General features: G+C 43.9%; 1 protein-coding gene across 1 annotated transcript in view; it reads left to right on the top strand.

Annotated features, from left to right (window-relative positions):
* Positions 1-19,901, top strand: part of dmrt1 (doublesex and mab-3 related transcription factor 1) — a 44,784-nt gene that overhangs the window by 3,083 nt on the left and 21,800 nt on the right. Inside the window, exons 3-4 of the mRNA XM_063195562.1 lie at positions 1,689-1,846; positions 11,638-11,812. Coding sequence (XP_063051632.1) covers positions 1,689-1,846; positions 11,638-11,812 — 333 coding nt within the window. The remainder of the gene's footprint in view (positions 1-1,688; positions 1,847-11,637; positions 11,813-19,901) is intronic.

Raw genomic sequence — 19,901 nt, 5'->3', positions numbered from 1 at the left:
GCTTCCAAAAAGTGACTTATTGGTACGAAACATAAACAGCAAAATACAAAATGTGTATCGCAATATATATGTATTAACACAGCGATAAAGTGTAGTGGAAAGTGCGCACATCCAGCAAAAAAGCATCAGCAGGTGCCAAATCAAAAAACTGTCACATGTAGGAGCGGGAAAGGATCTGCACACTGCTTGCAATGCCTGAAGAAGATCTATGATCGAAACGTTGCTCCTAATAAATTAAGTCTTTTGCAAGCAGTGTGCAGATCCTTTCCTGCTCCTACATTTAGCACAACAATAAGACACAGCCCCAGTTATATTTGCTGTTTCTAGAATAACATTGACCATGTTGTACCATATTGTTTTACTTAACACTGTAATGTCGTAGTGTAGTTCTGTGGTTGCCATAGTCAAAACAATAAGGTACAACTATAGTATGGTAGGTAGTAAAGTTTTTCAACCAATATGAGGTTACGATTAGTTCTATCTTATCGCCGGCACGGCCTTGGAATGATGATTCATCTGGTTGCATCACGTGAAATGCTACTTTTGTTACGTTTGTATTAGTTTCAGAGAGGATTTTTCTATTGGACAACTTGGGTAAATATACAATAACACAAACTTTCCTGTCCACTTTACACAGATAGTCAGTCAGACATCTTTATAAAATGTAAAGCTTCTGAGTGGCACACAGATGTGCCATCTTTCACCACAGGTGTGTATGAGAGAGGAACAGCCTCCAGTGGCATATAGTTGAAGAACTTATTATATTCTGTTCGAGTTGTTTTTCCAAGAGATAATGCAATTCTGTGGGACTGGATGTCATAATATTTTGCTATTTAAGCTATAATATTATTAAGAAACATAGCAATCAAATCATCTTGGAACTTAAAAGTCATCTTTGTGACACTTAAAAATTGCACTGTGTGTGTGTGTGTGTGTTACACTGCGTGTCACATTGGAGGGAACCATTTCAATACCCATCTTTTCCACCAGATGGCCATATTTCGAGTCACTTTTCAGTCTACTCTACAGAGTAAAAGTCTAAAAGATTTATCACACAGATCTGCACTTATCAAATATGTCACAAATACAATGTTTTCTTATTTATTTAATTTCTACAGGCACTGTAAGCATTATACCATCAGTTCAAGTATTGGACATCGTAGTAATGTGGTTATACTTGTATAGCTCCCTCGTGTAGTGTCAGTATTTTCTTAAATGTCCTTTTTATATCCATATACTTAAGAACTATATAACATCATTGGACTTCATATTTCTATCTTTCTTGTCGAAGTTTGCTTACATTTGCGTCACATCAAGCTGCACTTACCTATATGTATCTGTGTGTGTCTTATCTCAAATTGTGCACACAGACATGTGTGGATCTATTTTATCCATTTATGTCATAAAGTGAAGCCCTTTTTATTAGAAAGTGCGCTCGACTCCCAACTGTTTCTTACAAGGTCTTCGGGTGCGAGCAAACAGCAAAGTTCATGTTTAGTAAAAAAAAAAAAAAAAAAGCCTCACTCCCGGGTGTAATTCTTGCAGTTTTAATCTACTGGGTTAGCATAACAGACAGACATTTCGGCCTAAGCCTTCTTAAGACGCTGAGAGTGCTGCTTTTTTACTAAACATTAAAATGAAGCCCTGAAACTTGTAAGAAGATAAGTGTGTGGTGTATTGTATTGCAGGCGGTCGCTCTGCGCTTCCCTCCAGCCCCAGTGCGGCCAGCAGAGGGCACTCTGAGGGCACCTCTGACCTGGTGGTGGATGCCTCCTACTATAACTTCTACCAGCCCACCCGCTACCCGGCCTACTACAGCAACCTCTACAATTACCAGCAGTACCAGGTCAGCTAACACCCAGCCTAGTGTTGGGGGCAACAAAAACGTTATTCTGTTGTTCTATTGTGTGTTCTGTTCTATTCGATTCTATTCTATTCTATTCTATTCTATTCTATTCTATTCTATTCTTGTCTGCAAGGACATGCACAGGACAACCTCTTAGAGCATTGTTTTGTGTTATTATTAACCCCAACTCCGATGAAGTTGGGACGTTTGGTAAACAGTGAATAAAATCAAAATGCTATCATTTTCAAAACACTCAATCTATTCATTAGATGGAGAATAGTGAAAAGACAACATATTAAGTGTTAAAACCGAGAAAAAATATTGTTTTGGGGGACATATGTACTCATTTCTAATTTGAGAAATCCAACACGTCTCAAAAGAGTTGGGACGGGGACAATAAATGGCAGCAAATGTCGAGGAAGACTAAAAACAAAACAAAAGACAACACTTAACAGTTAAATACATTAACCGATGAGATGATTTTATATAAAAAACAGTGTTAATTCCTATCTTGGACATGATTTCACCAGCTTAAATGGTGGGTGTATTCCTTGTCATGTTTTGCAATGTTTTCCTTTCTGTAGTGCTTACAGTGTGACAGGTCTTGACCAAAAACCCACCATTTTATCACATGCTGGTCCTTATGATGGAGCCAAACTGTTAAAACATAGTAGAGAATGCAATTTGACCTTACTATGTGGCAGTAATCGAAGATCTCCCTTCAAAATATAATGCATGAGTGGCTTTTCATGCTGTTTAAAACCCATTTATACCATTCAGCACTGTATTTAACTCTACAGATGAGTGAGAACATCTTAACCAATGCACTACTGCATCCGCATGCCATCATGGAGGCTGACTTTTGAAGCTAGCACTAACACAAGTTGGATGGTCCATTTTCACTGTAGCACAGGATGTGCAATGCTCTATTATTGTCAAAAAGAATGGACTTCTACAACTTCTGCTGACTTCTGTAAGCAAAGGACAGTTTCCCATGTCTTCTGGGTCTATTTCAAGTGAGCTCAGGTGCTTAGGAGAATGTTAAACCCCTGTGTCATTTTCATGCATTAAGCATTCTTCATATGGTCAATTTTCAATAGCTCTAGCACTCCAGGAATTAGAGTGAGACTACAGCCAATATATATTTCATGATGTCATGAACCTATACAATGATTTTATTAACAAAAATATGTCTTATATACACTCAATCGTGGTAAATCAAAGGGAATTCAAAAATGTATGTAATAACTATGGTAATTATTCCCTTTGCATCTTTAATTCTGAGTGACTCAGCCTCTCTGTGATGATCTTATACCTGGACATCTATATTGTCCGTCAGTACAATTCATTTTGAAATGTTCTTCTTTGTTGTTTTATCTTATTTGGATGTTTACTAAATTTCACTGATCCCCGTCCCAACTCTTTTGAGACGTGTTGGATTTCTCAAATTAGAAATGAGTACATATGTCCCCCAAAACAATATTTTTTCTCGGTTTTAACACTTAATATGTTGTCTTTTCACTATTCTCCATCTAATGAATAGATTGAATGTTTTGAAAATGATAGCATTTTGATTTTATTCACTGTTTACCAAACGTCCCAACTTCATCGGAGTTGGGGTTTGTATTAACCACTTATGGGTTATTAACCAGTTATGGGCGACAATTAGCCTTCAGTGTCTATAAGCTATAATCCCACCAATAATGTCCTTCAAGAAATTCACTGTGTTGAATTTTGCTCAGGGAATGTCAGGGGAAGGTCAGTGAATATCATGGAAAAGTTAGTGAATTTTATATCTGAAGTGATATTCCTGTGTAATAAAGTGGCACACATTTGTGGGGGGGAGAAGGGGCAGGGGAAGGGCCAGTGAAGTTAAAGTCCATATGCCTCTGTGAATAGATGGGATTTAAGGTGCTTCTTGAACGTAGCCAGTGTGGGGGCCTGGTGGATGTTGGGAGGTAGACTGTTCCAGAGCGTGGGGTCAGCAACACAGAAAGCTCTGTCACCAACAGTACGAAGTCTGGCTCGGGGGATGATAAGATTGTCCTTTTCAGAAGGCCGCAGAGACCTGGACTGGGAGTGAGGTTGGAGGAGTTCAGAGAGGTACTGAGGAGCAAGTATTAAGACCACAGGTACACAACAGACCTGGATGATATCGGCTGCTGAATCTAAGTGGCTCCTTATTGTAATATAGTTAATAGCTTGAATCTAAATAGATTATACGTGCTGTGTAAAAAAGATATCCTATGTAGGCAGTTTCCCACAAATATTGATTGCCAAATTTTATTGAGAAATGTAAGTAGATTTCTTGTCACATACATCACATATTATGGTCAGACAATCAGGAAAATTTCATGTCATACATGCTAACATTGCTCTAAAATTTGCCTTGTGTGTCATCATTCGCACATTACTCAAAATAAAAATGTGTAGTATTAAAAATGTGGAGCCTAGCAGAGCAGGGTATCTTAAATCCACTTGCACAGCTTAGGTCAGGGATGTCAAACTCAGACAAATTTGGCCCGCGAAGTCATTTTATTTGGCCCACGAGATCGTTTCAAAGGTGAATTACCCCCACATAGCCTGCACTATAAATATTGTATAGCATATTAAGACCTGAACATGAAATTTGGTGTGTCACAGGGATACGAGTGGACCCAGGCCAGTGAAACAGCTCAAACATATGCAACAGAATATGTGCAGGTACATTTGAATTATGATGGGAATCTGTTTGTGAAATGTAAGTGTAAATATGAGTATTACGTAAGTGTGTGTATGCACAATTATAGTCAGCTTTTTAAAATACATATTGAATTTGGCCCGCGACTTCGTTTCGGATTTTGATTATGGCCCTCGGTCAATTTGAGTTTGACACCCCTGGCTTACGGTGCATACACACCAATGGCGCGGACGTCCACAGCAGGCTTGTACGAAATTCCGAATTGGAGGAATTTGAATTCAAAGTAATGCCATAATACGAACACTAGGTAGTGGTGTTCTATGTACTCTCAATGGGTGGTGTAGCTTAAATTCAAAGAAATTCAAGGTAATGACAACACCTAGTGTTCGTATTATGGCATTACCTTGAATTCAAATTCATCCAATTCGGAATTTCGTACAAGCCCGGTCCACAGTCCGTCCACTTCACGTGTCCGTTATCAGTCCGAAACTGTTAGAATGCATAAAAACAAATCATGCCTTGCACACAGGAACAAGGTGTAAGCATGGCGTGAACTCGAGTCTATTTGACTGCGCGGACGTCCGCGATCAATGCGCGGCTCCCATTGAAAATGAATGGCTGCTGCCCGCGGATAGAACGTGGACGTTAATTGTGCAGTGTGAAAGGCAGCTCGCAAACTTCTCGGACTCGCAGTGCTCACGGAGACGTTAAAGAAACATGCCGTCTGTGTGTGCATGTACCGTCAGGCCATATCATCCTGACTGCATCTCTAGATGCAGTAATAATATGATTAAGGGTGGGGGGCATTGCTGTTGATGGAGGTAGCTGTCATCTACCTTACCCCTCCACTACCACCTCCACCCCTATCCTCTCCTCGCTCCCCTCTGTGTTTTGTTTAGCAGATAACACCCTCCACCCCCCATTACACCCAGGCACCCACCTACTCACCCTGATGCACACTCTTGTCGTCACACAGACACACGCACGCACGGCCACGCACACACACACACACATACACACACACACCTACCCACCCTGATGCACACTCTTGCTGTCGCATGCGCACGCACGCACACACACAGCAGTGCATGGTGGTGTCACGGTTCCGAGCCAGTGGGTGAGCAGGGCGTGGAGGGCTGAAGGTGTGCTGCTGCTGCTGCTGCTGCTGGCGTCATGCTACACTGCTCCTGCAGCCAGCTGTTTACATTGCTCCTCGCCCCCCAGCCGGAACTGCAACTAATTCTGCCACCGAGGGGTTGTCTAACCTTTATCCACTGACTGCTGTGCCACTCGTCTGCCTTTATTTGCTATGGCCCTAGAAAGTCGCCGTGCATGTTACTGTAATGGTTCTTGAGATTTTTCATCATTCCACACTTTGGAAGGGTGGGATATTAATAGAGGTGCTCCGATCACCATTTTTTGGGTCCGATCACCGATACCGATCACCAAAAATCTTTATCTGCCGATTACCGATCATTGCCGATCACAAAAATGATTTCCTATTTTTTTAATAGCCTATTAATTATCCTTATTGAATACCATTTCTGCCCATAAACCAATCAATCTTAATTTGCACATGTCTATTATTAGGCTATTATTATTATTATTATTATTATTATTATTATTATTATTTTTCAGACTAGTGTTGGTAATACAGTCTACAGTATTAATCAATGTATAAGTTATTGCATAGAATAACTAAACTATTTAAGATTGAATTGAAACTGAAACATTACATCAAATAGTCTTCCACATACGAGAAAAAAACAACCTGTCGCTTTAAATGAGCAGCCTCGTGAGGAGAGCCCCTCCCCTCTCTGTCACCGTCCACAGTTGCAGTGCTCCACTACCGTTCTGAATCTCTCTCTCAAGTTTTAACCACATCTGTCGCCGTTTGGTGTTTCAGCGACTATCAAACTAATCGACTGACTGCCAATTACAACTTTGAAAACAATAATTGACATGTTTGTGCTGACAACGTGAAGTTGTCGCGTGCTGACCAAGGCAACTACACAGGTTATAACGTAACATGGCTCACTGGCGAATACTCAATCGCAAATTACATTGTCACTCAGGTAAACGGCGCATGGATCGGAAAATCAGATCATTGTTGATGCAGATATGGTTATGAATGGTGGAAATGAAGGGGGGAATGGCGAAAAGTTATAGACAAGCAAAGATGCCTTCTTTTGGTGCAGTTGCAGCTGTGCAGAGCCAGCGCCTACATGCAGCGCCAGGTGTAAAGGCAAATGGTTGCGTGAGGAATTTAATATCTCTCGATCGGTTTTTTGATCGGCATGTTTTTCCGATCACCGATCAGGCTATTTTTGGCCATTATCGGCCGGTCATGATCGGCAGCCGAGCAATCGGAGCACCTCTAGATATTAATGCTCCCTATTAACCTAGAAAAATGATGGTATTAAATTCTTATTTGTGTGAGTCCATACCATATTTTTTTCTCTCCGACTCACCTCAAACAGATATTTTCATTAGTAGGCAAGCGAGTGACTGCCATAGCAAATCTGTAATGTGCATATGTGTATAGCAAATGTGTAAGTGGTCTCTGTAGTGTAGAGAAATTAAGACAAGTCCTCCATTTGTGTGGTGAGCCACCTGTCATTTTCCACCAGTGGGGTCGAGACCACCCAATCGAGGCTTCAGGCTATAGTCGTAGCTGTAGGTGCAGCTATAGATGTGCCCATCTCTTAGCCTGATTGTCATCGACTTTCAAATCTCTTCGAGACTTTGTCTGACCAAGAGCATAACAATTAACATTTCACAAACGGCATGGTTGACCCACCTCCCTTGGTTTGCTGCTGGTTGTTTGCTTCCCGACAAAGTGGGAAGAGTTCCCGATTTTTATTTTTATTACTCCTGGCCTGACTAGAAGCAACACTGAAGGTGTTGTGTCACTAGGAGGACTCGACCTGGCTACCTATCTCTGCAGTTACTGACAATACACACACTAAGCACTGATGAGCATGTTCCACACTGCTCCATTGTTGTGGACGGTCCCACGTGTGTGTGTGTTTCTAGTAGATGATCATGTCTGTTTTGCATCATTTAACTTCCCACTTCCGTTTAGTCTGCGATTGCCCAACCGACTTCCAGGAAAGCATCTGCTCATTGCAGAGCAGAGCGGATGTTTCACCTGCAGAACAGACGGCACGGCTCTGCACGCTCTGCTTCAGGGCCCAGGGCCTCCACGCCTCATGAAGTGCTTAGTGTGGCTGGTTGCCTGATGATGTCTCGTACCGCCTGAGGGCTCTCTCTACACTTGTACTGCCTGCCTGCTTGCAAGCTAGCGGCAAGCCTCAGTGAACCCTAGCCAAAGGAGCGCTGCTCATCTAAACCAATTAGGAGACGACTTCCCCATCACAGGCACATGATTTGGTTCATTAAGATGTTTGAAATATTACACGAGTGGCGCACTTGACTACGGTACTGGCATAGCGTTTAATTAACCATTCTCCAATGTTATAGCGACCCGAGGCCGAGCTAGATTAATGTTATGCAGCATAATTAGCGTCATTTAGCTCGTTTAACTAATTGCCAGTCAGTGAGTCAGGGATGTGTGTCTCGTGGTGGGTGGCAGTGTGTATACAAGTGGGTTTATGAATGAAGAGGCCGCAAGCTGTTTTGTAGCGGCTGGCCTGTGCTCACACCCCTGGGCAGCATACTGTAAATATAGCGAGGGACACTTACCGGGAATTGGATGTGACGGCATGAAATTGGCGGCCTCCTCAATGTCACGACCCTCTCAGCGTTGATGTATCATCACGCCGTGACGCCGCCTCGCTTCGCCTCACTCGTTTGCGTTCGTTTGCCCAACATCACATGCTGACTGACTGACGCGCGCGCGCATACACACACACACACACACACACACACTCACACACACACACACAGGGGCAATCCTACCTGACTACTCTTGGGAGGCCGGCCAGAATACACACACACACACACACACACACACACACACACACACACACACACACACACACACACACACACACACACACAACCCAGCCACTCCATCTCGATGCCCCCCACGCATAAGATTTGAATAATTCCCCATCAGTATGCATATGTCTTGATTTATGCTTTGTGGTGTATCCTGCTGTATCCAAGTCAACACTGTGCCCTATTCACCCACTCATGAACTAAATTAAATCTATATTTTTCCACTGGGGTTGGGATGGTGTTCATGTATGTGTGTGTGTGTGTGCGCGTACGCGTGTGTGCGTACTTGTGTGTGCGTATTTGTGTGTGCACACGAGCATGCGTGTGTGCGTGCTCGCATGTGCGTGCGTGTGAGTGTGTGTTTAGGGTGAGGGGGGGTTACCCTCAGGGGCCCTTGATTGGGCCATATTTCAGGGGGTGTTCATGTGCTCTGGCGGCCCCACTGGCAGCCTATTGCTTTGGGGTCACTGCCTCCGCCAGTGCTGGGTGAGCCCCAGCCTCAATTGCAAAGGTTAATGATATTGTCTGTCAGCAGGGGGAACAGCAATAGTGTTTCAGCACCCTCACAACAGAGGCTGGAACCAACACGGGACTTCAATACTAATCACATTATGCATAATGCAGCTCAGTTCGCTGTTGAAGAAAGATGAGTTATGTGCTGAGTTGTGTGTGTTTTGTGTGTGTGTGTGTGTGTGTGTGTGTGTGTGTGTGTGTGTGTGTGTGTGTGTGTGTGTGTGTGGAGTAGTAGGTGGTAGAGGAAGGGAATCTATGTTTGTGTGTTTTTCTATGGCGGTCAAAAAAGGTTAGATGCTGACAAACTGTAAAGAAATACAGTGAACCATTTATAACTACTGAAAATCATAAATCCGCAAACAGTGTATGTGATTTAATGTTTGCCAGTGTACTTACAAGTGGTGTTTTAGGATGGAAATAATCAGAATAACTAAAAAAAAATGTGAATGACCTTGTGATACCAGTGGTCTCAACTTAATTGATAGATATTTATTTGTATTTTATAGTAACTGCCACCTAAATGAGTATTTGTGAACTCTTTCCGAGCACTTTTTGAGTCATTGGCAACCATTGCGTACATAGGCCACACGTGAAATATTATACATTCTTACTGTCATTAATTGAAGTAGTGAACACTGTTTAAGTTTAATACCCAACACCTCTGTGAAGGCCTCAGCCTCAGAGTATGTGATTTGTGCCAATGTGAAAGACATTCTTAGTATGTGGGTGTAGTAGCCTAGCGTTAGCACCCGGAGCAAGGAGGTGAGGAGATTTTGGATGCACTTTATCAGCGGACATCCATCTCCCGCTCTCTCTCTTACTCTCTCTCTCTCTCTCTCACACACACACACACACTTATACACACCCACACACCCTTGACTGCCATCCCGGCCCGCCCCAGTGAGAGGGGCTGCGCTGCACTGCAGGTGGAGAATGAAAATATGAGGGTGGCGTAGAGGCCCCAGACAGCCGATGGTGCCAGATAAGAGACACCCAGGGAGGTGAGGTGAGCAGGGGACCCCCTCATGCCTCCAACACACCCACAGCATCCACATAAAGCCACGCTGGGGGTAGACACTCTGGGAAATACAGTATATTGTTGCATATTGCCAATGGATGCAACTCATTTTCAAATACGTGTTTTTCAATTTGTAAAGTGTTCTTTGAGTACTCCAAACAGATCTGTATAATAACACTGTCTACACATGTAGAGTAATGTGTTTGGGGAACTCGAGACAGCTACTTTACAAGCCATCTAAGAGTGGTGGTGGTGGTGGTGGTGCCATATCTAAACTTGCACTTCAAGATATATTGATATTCTAAATGTGCACAATGTGAATAGCTTTTGTACGAGTTGATATCACAAAGGCAATTTTTGAATTTCAGAGGCAGCCCTATACAGGCAAACAACAACAGCAAACTAAAAAAAATATACTGTTCCATCCGTAATGTATTTGTCATAGGCACTACAAGAGCCGGGCGTAGCTTAAATAACAGTTTATAAACCTGTCTGGAATTGATGGCGTGGACAATAAATGGTGACAGATTATGGGCTGACAGAAATCAAATTCCATAAAAGTGAAATTGAAAATCCTCTAAGGCCCCCCTGGCTGCTGAGTAGACAGCTCATTTCAAAGTTGGAGCGAGCGAGCAGGAGAGTGTGGGGCAGGGTGAAAACTCAGGCCCACCGTTTGCTGCTTGTTGCAATTCATTTCTCAGTAAAAAATCCCCCCGACAACGCCTGCTGAAGCGAAACTCCTCGCACTGGAGCAGAACAAGCCATCGCTTCACTCGCTCCTCTCAGATTGGACACAAAAGCCTGAGCGCAAGAAGATGTCTTTTATATATTTATTTCTGTGTGTGTGTGTGGTAATGTGATGCCGACACGCACAGAAATGCGCACGTGCACACGCACACACACACACACACATGAATGATGGCTAGGGTTAACTGCGACACATTGTTTTGCAGGAGGCAAACTCTATATAACTCGCTGCCGAGGGAAATTTAGTCGGTGGTGCCATTTGCTGCGTTCTACAGTAGGGCAGCAAAAATACTGCACCAGTTTAGCTTGTGTTTACAATTATGAAATGACTGAATGGATGGGCAATATACTTTCATTGGTTCTGTTTGGTGTATGGTGGTATGGTGCCCGGATATTGATGTATCCTCTAGCGATTTCACCTTAAAGGAAGTTAAGAGGCCTTTATGGCTTCATTTCTACAGGGAGGCCGGTATGAATTATTTTTATTTCCCTCTGGATTATTTCCTTACTGGCATCTACATTTGTTTTGTTACTATCTACATCATAGGTGTTCATTTTTGCACCATGTCTTTGCATGTACGTGTGTATGTGTGTGTGCGCGCGTGTGTGTGTGTGTGTGTGTGCATGTTTCAGTGTATATGAGTGTGCATGCCTTCCTGCATATGTGTAGACGTGTGTGTGTGTGTGTGTGTGCATACGTGTGTGCATGTTTGCGTGTATATTGAATGTGCATGCATTCCTGCATGTGTGTGTCGATGTATGCATGCAGTGTGTGTGTGTGTGTGTGTGTTTGTGTGTGAGTGTGTACTGTATGTATGTGTCTGTGTGTGTGTGTGTATTAACAGTGCCCTGTGCTCTTGCTCCACACAGCAGCTCCCCAATGGAGACGGTCGTCTGGCCGGCCACAACGTGTCCCCGCAGTACCGCATGCACTCCTACTACTCGGCAGCCTCCTACCTGAGCCAGGGCCTGGGCAGTGCCACCTGCGTGCCCCCCCTCTTCACCGTGGAGGACAACAGCCTCTGCACCGAGCCCAAGGCAGCTGGTCAGTCCCTTGGATACACACACAGACACACACACACACACACACACACACACACACACACACACACACACATACTGTACACTACATACATGCACAAGCACTCACACACACACACACACACACACACACACACACACACACACACACACACACACACACACACAGTACATACACAACACACACGGACATACACGCACAAACACACACACCCACAGTTGCACAAGTGTAAGAACCTTTTCTTGCAGACACACATACACACAACCTTAAAATTCTGATTAAAGTGCACAATACTGTACCTTTACAGACACTCTAATATGCATGCACAAATATACAAACATGCTGACATACACACAAACCGGCGCATGTTGGAACTCACACGCAATCATACACACATGGAGTTGTGCAAATGTGTTTATTCTGTGACACACACATACAACTCTGTGCATGCTTACACACACACACACACACACACACACACACACACACACACACACACACACACACACACACACACACACACCCTCAGTCACACATTTCACTCCTCAGTCCTAGGCCCATAAACTTTTATCCAGAGTTTATCAACAGTCTGCTGAAGTACATCGTAGGGAGGCCCCCCTCCACACCAACACGTACACACAAACACACACGCATTCACACACAATACTCCACACACTTCAAGTCAAGGGCACCATAAAAAATCATCATAAAAAGGAATAAATTCAGAAGCAAAAGCATTTATTAGGGCCATTCATTCTTTGACTTTGGATTTAAAGAGACAGGAACCTCATGCTGGCTGTATTGTCCTAATGGTAGCAGAAATATCATGCCGCAGCAAAGCCTGGCCGATCTCTGTGACCAGCCGTTTTCAATCTGGGGTTGCATTGGCAACACAACAAGCATAGCTAGCGTACTCTAACCATGCATAATCCATGCAGGTTCTTCTACGACACTTTGTTTATGGAAGTGTGTAGTAGAAAACTCATGTCTTGAAAATGAATGCAATGTGAATCTTGTAACACATGTGTTGGGGTTGTTTTGTTTAAAAGCGGAGAACAAGCCAATCTTAAACTCACAAATTACAAATGTTGCACAGATTTGTGGTGTACCATGGCTTTATATGCTTTAGGCTTGTGGTTCTCAAACTGTGGGCCCCTGGAGGTATTCCAAGCGGACCGCCTTGATCTTTTTCTAAAAATCATTTTATATTTGGGTGTGTGTTACGGTTGACTACTTATTTGAGTTTTATTGTTTTTTTGGTCAGAGGTGGGCCCCGAACATTTGTAAAAAAAAAAAAAAATCCAAGTGGGCCCCAAGTTGAAAAAGGCTGGGAACCGCTGTTTTAGGCTATAGCTGTCTTCTTGTGTTTGTAAAAGAAGATGAGACATCCTCTTAAAACACACACACACCTCATCACATCTCATCTCATCTCATCTCATCTCATCTCATCTCATCTCATCTCAGATCAGCACAGCTGCCTATGGTGGTTAATGAATGTCACCTGCTGATACACCCTCAGTCTCTCGATTATGAGGGTTCCCTGTGCACTTCCAGCACCCCGGGGGTTTGCAATGCCCCATTACTACACAATAGCTCCTTCGCTAGGCGGGTGGTCCGGCCTGCCTGCCTGCCTGCCTGGCTGCCTCCTCACCAAACAAGACAGCAAAGATGAGGAGGAGCAGGACTCTGGAGCATCCTGTTCAAATACGCCTTCTGACGAAAGAAGTCACTTCCTAGCTGTGTCAGGTGCTCAGTTTAGTTGCAAGCTGCTTTGGGTTGTGAGGAGTCATTTTACAAGTGACTGTGTGTGGTATTGCCATATTTTACATCCAACTTCCTTTTCCCGTTTTCTCCTGTATTCTATTGTGCGTTTGTCTCCTTATTTGGTTATAGTTCTGCAAGAGCAGTTACCCAACTTGGCCTCAAACCTTGGTCTACCATAAGATACCCAAGCATGCCCTTACAACATTGGAATGGCCGTTCTTAAGCAGATTGAATCCTGGAACATAGTTCCATGGAACACAATGACTTTCGCTTTCACAAAACTAGTTCGAAAAAAATGAAGTTTCCTTCTAGGTTTGGTTAGAATTTAGTTATCCTATGCGTGTCTGCTCTGGCCATCTCGTTGGCTATGAGGTGATTGTTTCATTTTCTCTGTTTGACAAGAAATACCCATGAGTTCAAATTTGCAGTAAGATATTTTGTAGTTGTAGTTGAACATTTGAGTCAAATGTAGCTGTCATTTTTTGCCGTTTGAAGTTGCATCTCCTGCATATCATTTGACGGTCTTACTGTGGTGCTTTAGTTTGATTTAAGTATGATTTGTTCAAAAAGTGTCAATCATCTGCGACTGTAAATGTGCACGTCTGACTGCAAACATAGGCATCCAATTCCTCACCCCCCTTGCCCCCTGTCAGAAAGGCAACTTCAGTCTACTGTTTGTGTAGAGTTTCAAGTCAGGGGTGAATTTCTCAAAACCAAAGTTGCTTACTACATTAGCTATACGTTGCTTGCAATGCATTTTCCCATTGGCAACTACCGAAGTTGCTAACAGGCGAACANCTTCCCTTTTGAGAAACTCACCCCAGTATTGTATCTTGCTAGCCAACTGGCTCCTGGTTGCAGGCAGTCCCATTAGGAGACAACCCACCAGAAAAACCACACATTGCTGTAGAGTAGTCCGTCTCGCTCTCATTCACAGCCAAGGGCCTACAGACTAGATAGAAAATGATGATGTATGTCCTTACATCAGAGCTTATGATGCACACGCATAGATCACTGCACTCTGGCAAAGTGCACACCTGAGGCCTGAGTTCATATCCCCCCTCTGTGTGCAGCCACTCGCAGCCTGAATTGGCACACTCTGGAGCTTTTTGTCACCAGAGCGTCAGCGTACAGATAGGCATAGTCAACTCCAGCTCATGCATATCTGCCTTATCTGTCAGGGAACCGAACCAGCTCACACCAACACCCTCACACACACGCATGCACACGCGCGCACACACACACACACACTCATGCATCCAGTGTGCGCTCTCTCTCTCTTTCTCTCTCTGTCTCTCTCTCACACACATGCACAATCATAATTGCTTATAGTTTACTCACACACAATCACAAACAGACACACACATGCATATGTGCTCCTTCACGTGCACACTCACAAACCAACACACACACACACACACACACACACACACAGTCTTCCCATAGCCTACATCAATAGCCTCCAGTGTTTTCCTCTGGCGTCTGATGCACAGCCAGTATGTTATCTGCAGCCTTGAAGAGTTCCAAGCAGGGAACAGGACGCTCCTCTCCTGATCTGACCTCCGCTAGGACTCAGCCGCCCACGGACCCCAGATCTATATTTGCACTGGATTTGTGTGTGTGTGTGTGTGTGTGTGTGTGTGTGTGTGTGTGTGTGTGTGTGTGTGTGTGTGTGTGTGTGTGTGTGTGTGTGTGTGTGTGTGTGTGTGTGTGTGCGCGTGCGCGTGCGCGTGCGTGAGTGTGTGGATGGTGTAGTATGTACGTATTCTGTGTTGATGTTTGTGTGTTTATTTAAATGGGCCAAATCGACAAAGAGTCACTGGCTGTAATCTGATTTGTTTGGATGAGTCAGATTTTTATAATAGTGGGGGTGTAAGGATTTTTTTACCTTTGTTTTTTCATGGTGTGTTTGTTAAAAACACAAAAGTCCCAGGTGTTCTGCCCTACAAAGTTTGTAACCACATATTTTGTCAAAATTGAGTCTAGACTGAAATAACTGAGCTGTAACACCTCCTCTATGAAGTGTTATGGTCCAATATGTCCCATTTTCAAAGATATGTAAAATCTGCAATTTGTAAAATCTGCAATGACTTCAATATCCAACCTAATACCAGTACTTTGAAGGCCTTTTTCTCAGTTTCAATTTTTGCAAAGTTACTGCACGTTGCACTTGGTAGAGCAGTATTTTTGTGTCTAGGCTTCCTCTCAACTCCCTTCCTATCTCTTGCCCAACTTTACTTCCCTTCTCTGTCTCTTTCTTGCCTTCCTTGCTGCCGGGTGAGCGAGCCGCATTTGTTCTCTGTGCGCGAGGTAATCCATTGGTCAAATACAGGGCCAAATAACCTTCAGGAGTGCAACGCTGTCCTTCCCACCTCACCTACTCCCTTCTGCACCCCTCCCCTCCCCTCTCTTCTCCTCTGACTCTTCCACTCCTCTCCTCTCTCCGTCCCATCCCATCCCTCCGTCATCTCCTCCCCAGCCTCGCTGTCTCCGGAAAATTGCCTCTGGAGTTAGTGAGCGGGAACAGTTAAGATTTACAAACAATGATGAAGCTTGTCATGCGTCTTCCTCCATCCGTCACGGCGGCGGGGCCCCTTCTCCACCCCCCCACCTTCGGGCTGAGGCGTCCGAGTGTTCTTCATAAAAGCCAGCCCGCTGTGAAATACGCCCCAGCTCGCGCTTTACTGCCTGCCAGCCCGTCAGCCGCCCCACGCCATAAATCCCCACCGACCCCACCGCCGCCGCCACCCTGCCACCGCACAGCAAACACACACATGCACCCTCTTCCAGCCCAGCCCAGCCCAGCCCAGCCCAGCCTGCCTCAAACACACACATACACCCCTTCTCTTCCAGACTGCCTTAAACACACACATACACCCTTTTCCCTCCCAGCCCAACCTAGCCCAGCCTGCCTTACACAGACAGACATACACCCCATTCTCTTCCACCCCAGTCTGACTCAAACACACACACACACAGACACACACAGACACACACACACACACACACACACACACACACACACACACACACACACACACACACACACACACACACACACACACACACACACACACATACACACCATTCTCTTGCAGCCCAGCCCAGCCCAGCCTGCCTCAAACACACTTGTACACCCCCTTCTCTTCCAGCCCTGCCTGCCTCAAACACATATGTACACCCCCTTCTCTTCCAGCCCTGCCTGCCTCAAACACACATGTACACCCCCTTCTCTTCCAGCCCTGCCTGCCTCAAACACATATGTACACCCCCTTCTCTTCCAGCGCAGTCTGCCTCAGCCTCACTCACCCCCTCCATCATCACCAGGGCCACTACTGCTACTGCTGCTGCTCCAAGTAGCCCGGCAGCCCCAACACATTACCACCCCCCCCCCCCCCAACACATACCCACCCCCACCCCCCTGCTCTGGCCTACCACCTTACCACATGAGCTAGCTCCACTTCACTCCACTCCACTCCACCCCCTGAGCATCAGTGTTAATTTTGTCATCCATTTTTGTTTAGTTATTATTTAGTCGACTAAAAGTCCTCAACATTTTTGTCTAGTTTTAGTCTAAAACATTTTAGTCTTTAGTTTAAGTCACAATACAATAAAACACAAGGCACTCGGACTTGGTTATTGCCATTCTGGTAATAGCAAATTTATAACACTGTGTCTTAAAAGGACACTATGTAGAATTATGTGCCAATGTCATGCCTGTCTCTAAATCTAACCTAGCTAAGCTTTCGGTGAGAATGTTTTTAATCCCACTGTGCCAGCAGTCAATAGTGCATACAAATATGAATATGTCGCTGGTGCTACGTATTCGTAAAGGGATTTTTGTTTTGTTTGAGAAGCTTTTCCCCCAATATTTGTTAGGGTCAGTCTGCTAAAAGTTACATTCAGGATTTTCTGACTGTGGGGTGTGAAAGTGGTCCAGAGCATTCATTTACTAATGACTCAAATAAGTATCAGTGGATGGATTCAGCTGTAATTACTCGTTTTTTTAATCCCATAGTGTCCCTTTAAAGGTTGATTATCAATTAACAATTCATTTATAGGTTTTAGTTGTGGTTGTACCAATTTATGTCTGAGCCCCCAAAAAAGTCTTTTTTAGTCTTTCACAAATCATTTTTGTTAGTCAGAATTTAGTCGACTAAAAGTTAGTTCTTAGTCTTAGTCGCTTTTAGTCTTTCACAAAGTATTTTTGTTTAGTCATGATTTTGTCGACTAAAAGTCCTCAACATTTTAGTCTCGTTTTAGTCTTTCACAGATCATTTTTGTTAGTCAGAATTTAGTCGATTAAACTCTCAAAAGGTTAGTCGACTAATATATTTAGTCTTAGTCTAGTCGACAAAATTAACCACGTCAAGACACATATGCTCTCTGTCTCTCTCTCTCTCTCACACACACACACACACACACACACACACACACACACACACACACACACACACACACACACACACACACACACACACACATACAGAGAGAGAGAGAGCTCCTCCTGCATGCCACTCAGCCACCAGGCCACAGATGAGCTGTCTGCCCATCCTGAGTTATGTCTTGGTTCTGGTGTTATACGAGCCCGTCTCACATTTTCTTTTTTTTCTCTTTCTATTTGTATTTTTGTCTGCGAAAGGATTTACTTTTGGCCTCTTGCCGTTTTTTGAATTACAGTGCGCTTTTCCTCCTGTTCTCCTGTTGTGTGGAGGACAGGCCATGTCTGCAGCTTTAACTGAAATTTCTTGCAGCTGTGAAAAATCACCTACTGTACACTTAAAGCACCTGTCAAGACCTTCTCTGCTCTACAAGACAAAACTGCAACAATGCCTTCACATTTGCTAGGTTTACATGACGGTTTTAATTCCGAATTAATAATTCAGAATTAAATAGTTCTGTCGAATGTACTTTGATCTTTCATTTAAGAAGTGTTCACATGAGGTTCTCAAAGCGGAATTTTAAGCTTTATTCAGAATTAAATTGAGTTAATTCAGAATTAAATGTAAATGTAGCAATTCATAACATAATTTTCCAAGATGTGCAAACATTGGCTTGAAAATATTAATTGGAAATATTGAGACATTGGTTTAAAGAATATTGTAAAACAGGCTATCCATAAAAACGGAGGGTACGATTTTACCATATTTTTTGAAAAAAGGGTTCGCACACTTTGGATTTTTCCTTCGATTTTACCATAACCTCAGCATGTCACAATACGACATTTTGAAAGCGAGTTTTCAAACATTGAAATGATAGAGAAAAGCAGACTCAATGATTGATAAGTAAGATGCATATAAGGAAAAAAATAAGGAATATTCCAATAACTTAATGTGCACACGACTAATGTAACATTTCGGTAAGAAATATCACATTGGTGGTTATTGTTCAGTCAAAATTGCTTTTAGCCATTTAGATTGCATTCAAGAGAAGCTGTAATATGTTATTGTACACGCTGAATTTTAGTTGACCTGGAGAAGAATTGCTCCACAAGCAAGCGGATATTGAGTTACTTGTGTATGTTACGGCGCATACGGTCTCACTTGATCGTAATCAAAGGGGCCATTCATTCCCTCTGGCGTTTGAGGGGGCAGCACAGTCGAGAGAAAACCGCTTCTTTTTTCGGCACAAGGAAAGGCGAAAAGCACTGTAGAGGAAGAGGTGTAACGTCTCATGTATCAGAGGGGACTTCACGGCTGTTCCCAAACGCACCTTAATCCTCAACACCGACGGGGCCCTCCCACTGCTTACATTATCCCCCAGCCCCCACCCCTCAGCACCACTCACCGCCACTCCCCTCTACCGCCACAACTACCATTACACTACTACTACAGTGGTTCCCAACCTTATTTGGCTCGGGACCCCATTTTGACATCCCAAATCTCCTGGGACCCCATGCACTTTTTTTCAAGGGCTCCTTATCAACCGCTCCTGTTTCACGCAAAGCAAATATCCTGCACCGCTTGTCAATCATTCTTGGCATTCCATGGCAGCGGCCTGCACAAGACGGGACACACGTCAAACAAAGTCAATTTTCTCTGTGAAAAATGAATTCTGAGATGTAATTTAAATTTTTAGAATGTAAAGAAGGCATGTGGCTCGCAAGATATACAATTTTTAAATCCATTGCTCCGCCCATGAATTAAGGCATTGGTCGTATCCGTGGAAAAGTCAGATTCGCCCATAGGCGCCCATTATAAAAGTCTCCTATCAGCTCTCCTAAAGGGGCGTGGCCGACGTCATAGGTGAAACAGGAAGGAACGTCGAGCTGGCCGTCTCTGAATTTAAACCGTCTCTGCTACTACTACCCTCCACACTGCCCACACCC

This window comes from Engraulis encrasicolus, chromosome 3 (genome assembly GCF_034702125.1).
Source record: "Engraulis encrasicolus isolate BLACKSEA-1 chromosome 3, IST_EnEncr_1.0, whole genome shotgun sequence".
Lineage (NCBI taxonomy): Eukaryota > Metazoa > Chordata > Actinopteri > Clupeiformes > Engraulidae > Engraulis > Engraulis encrasicolus.
Note: the sequence above shows the minus strand (reverse complement) of the source record. Positions and strands in the feature narration are given on the sequence as shown.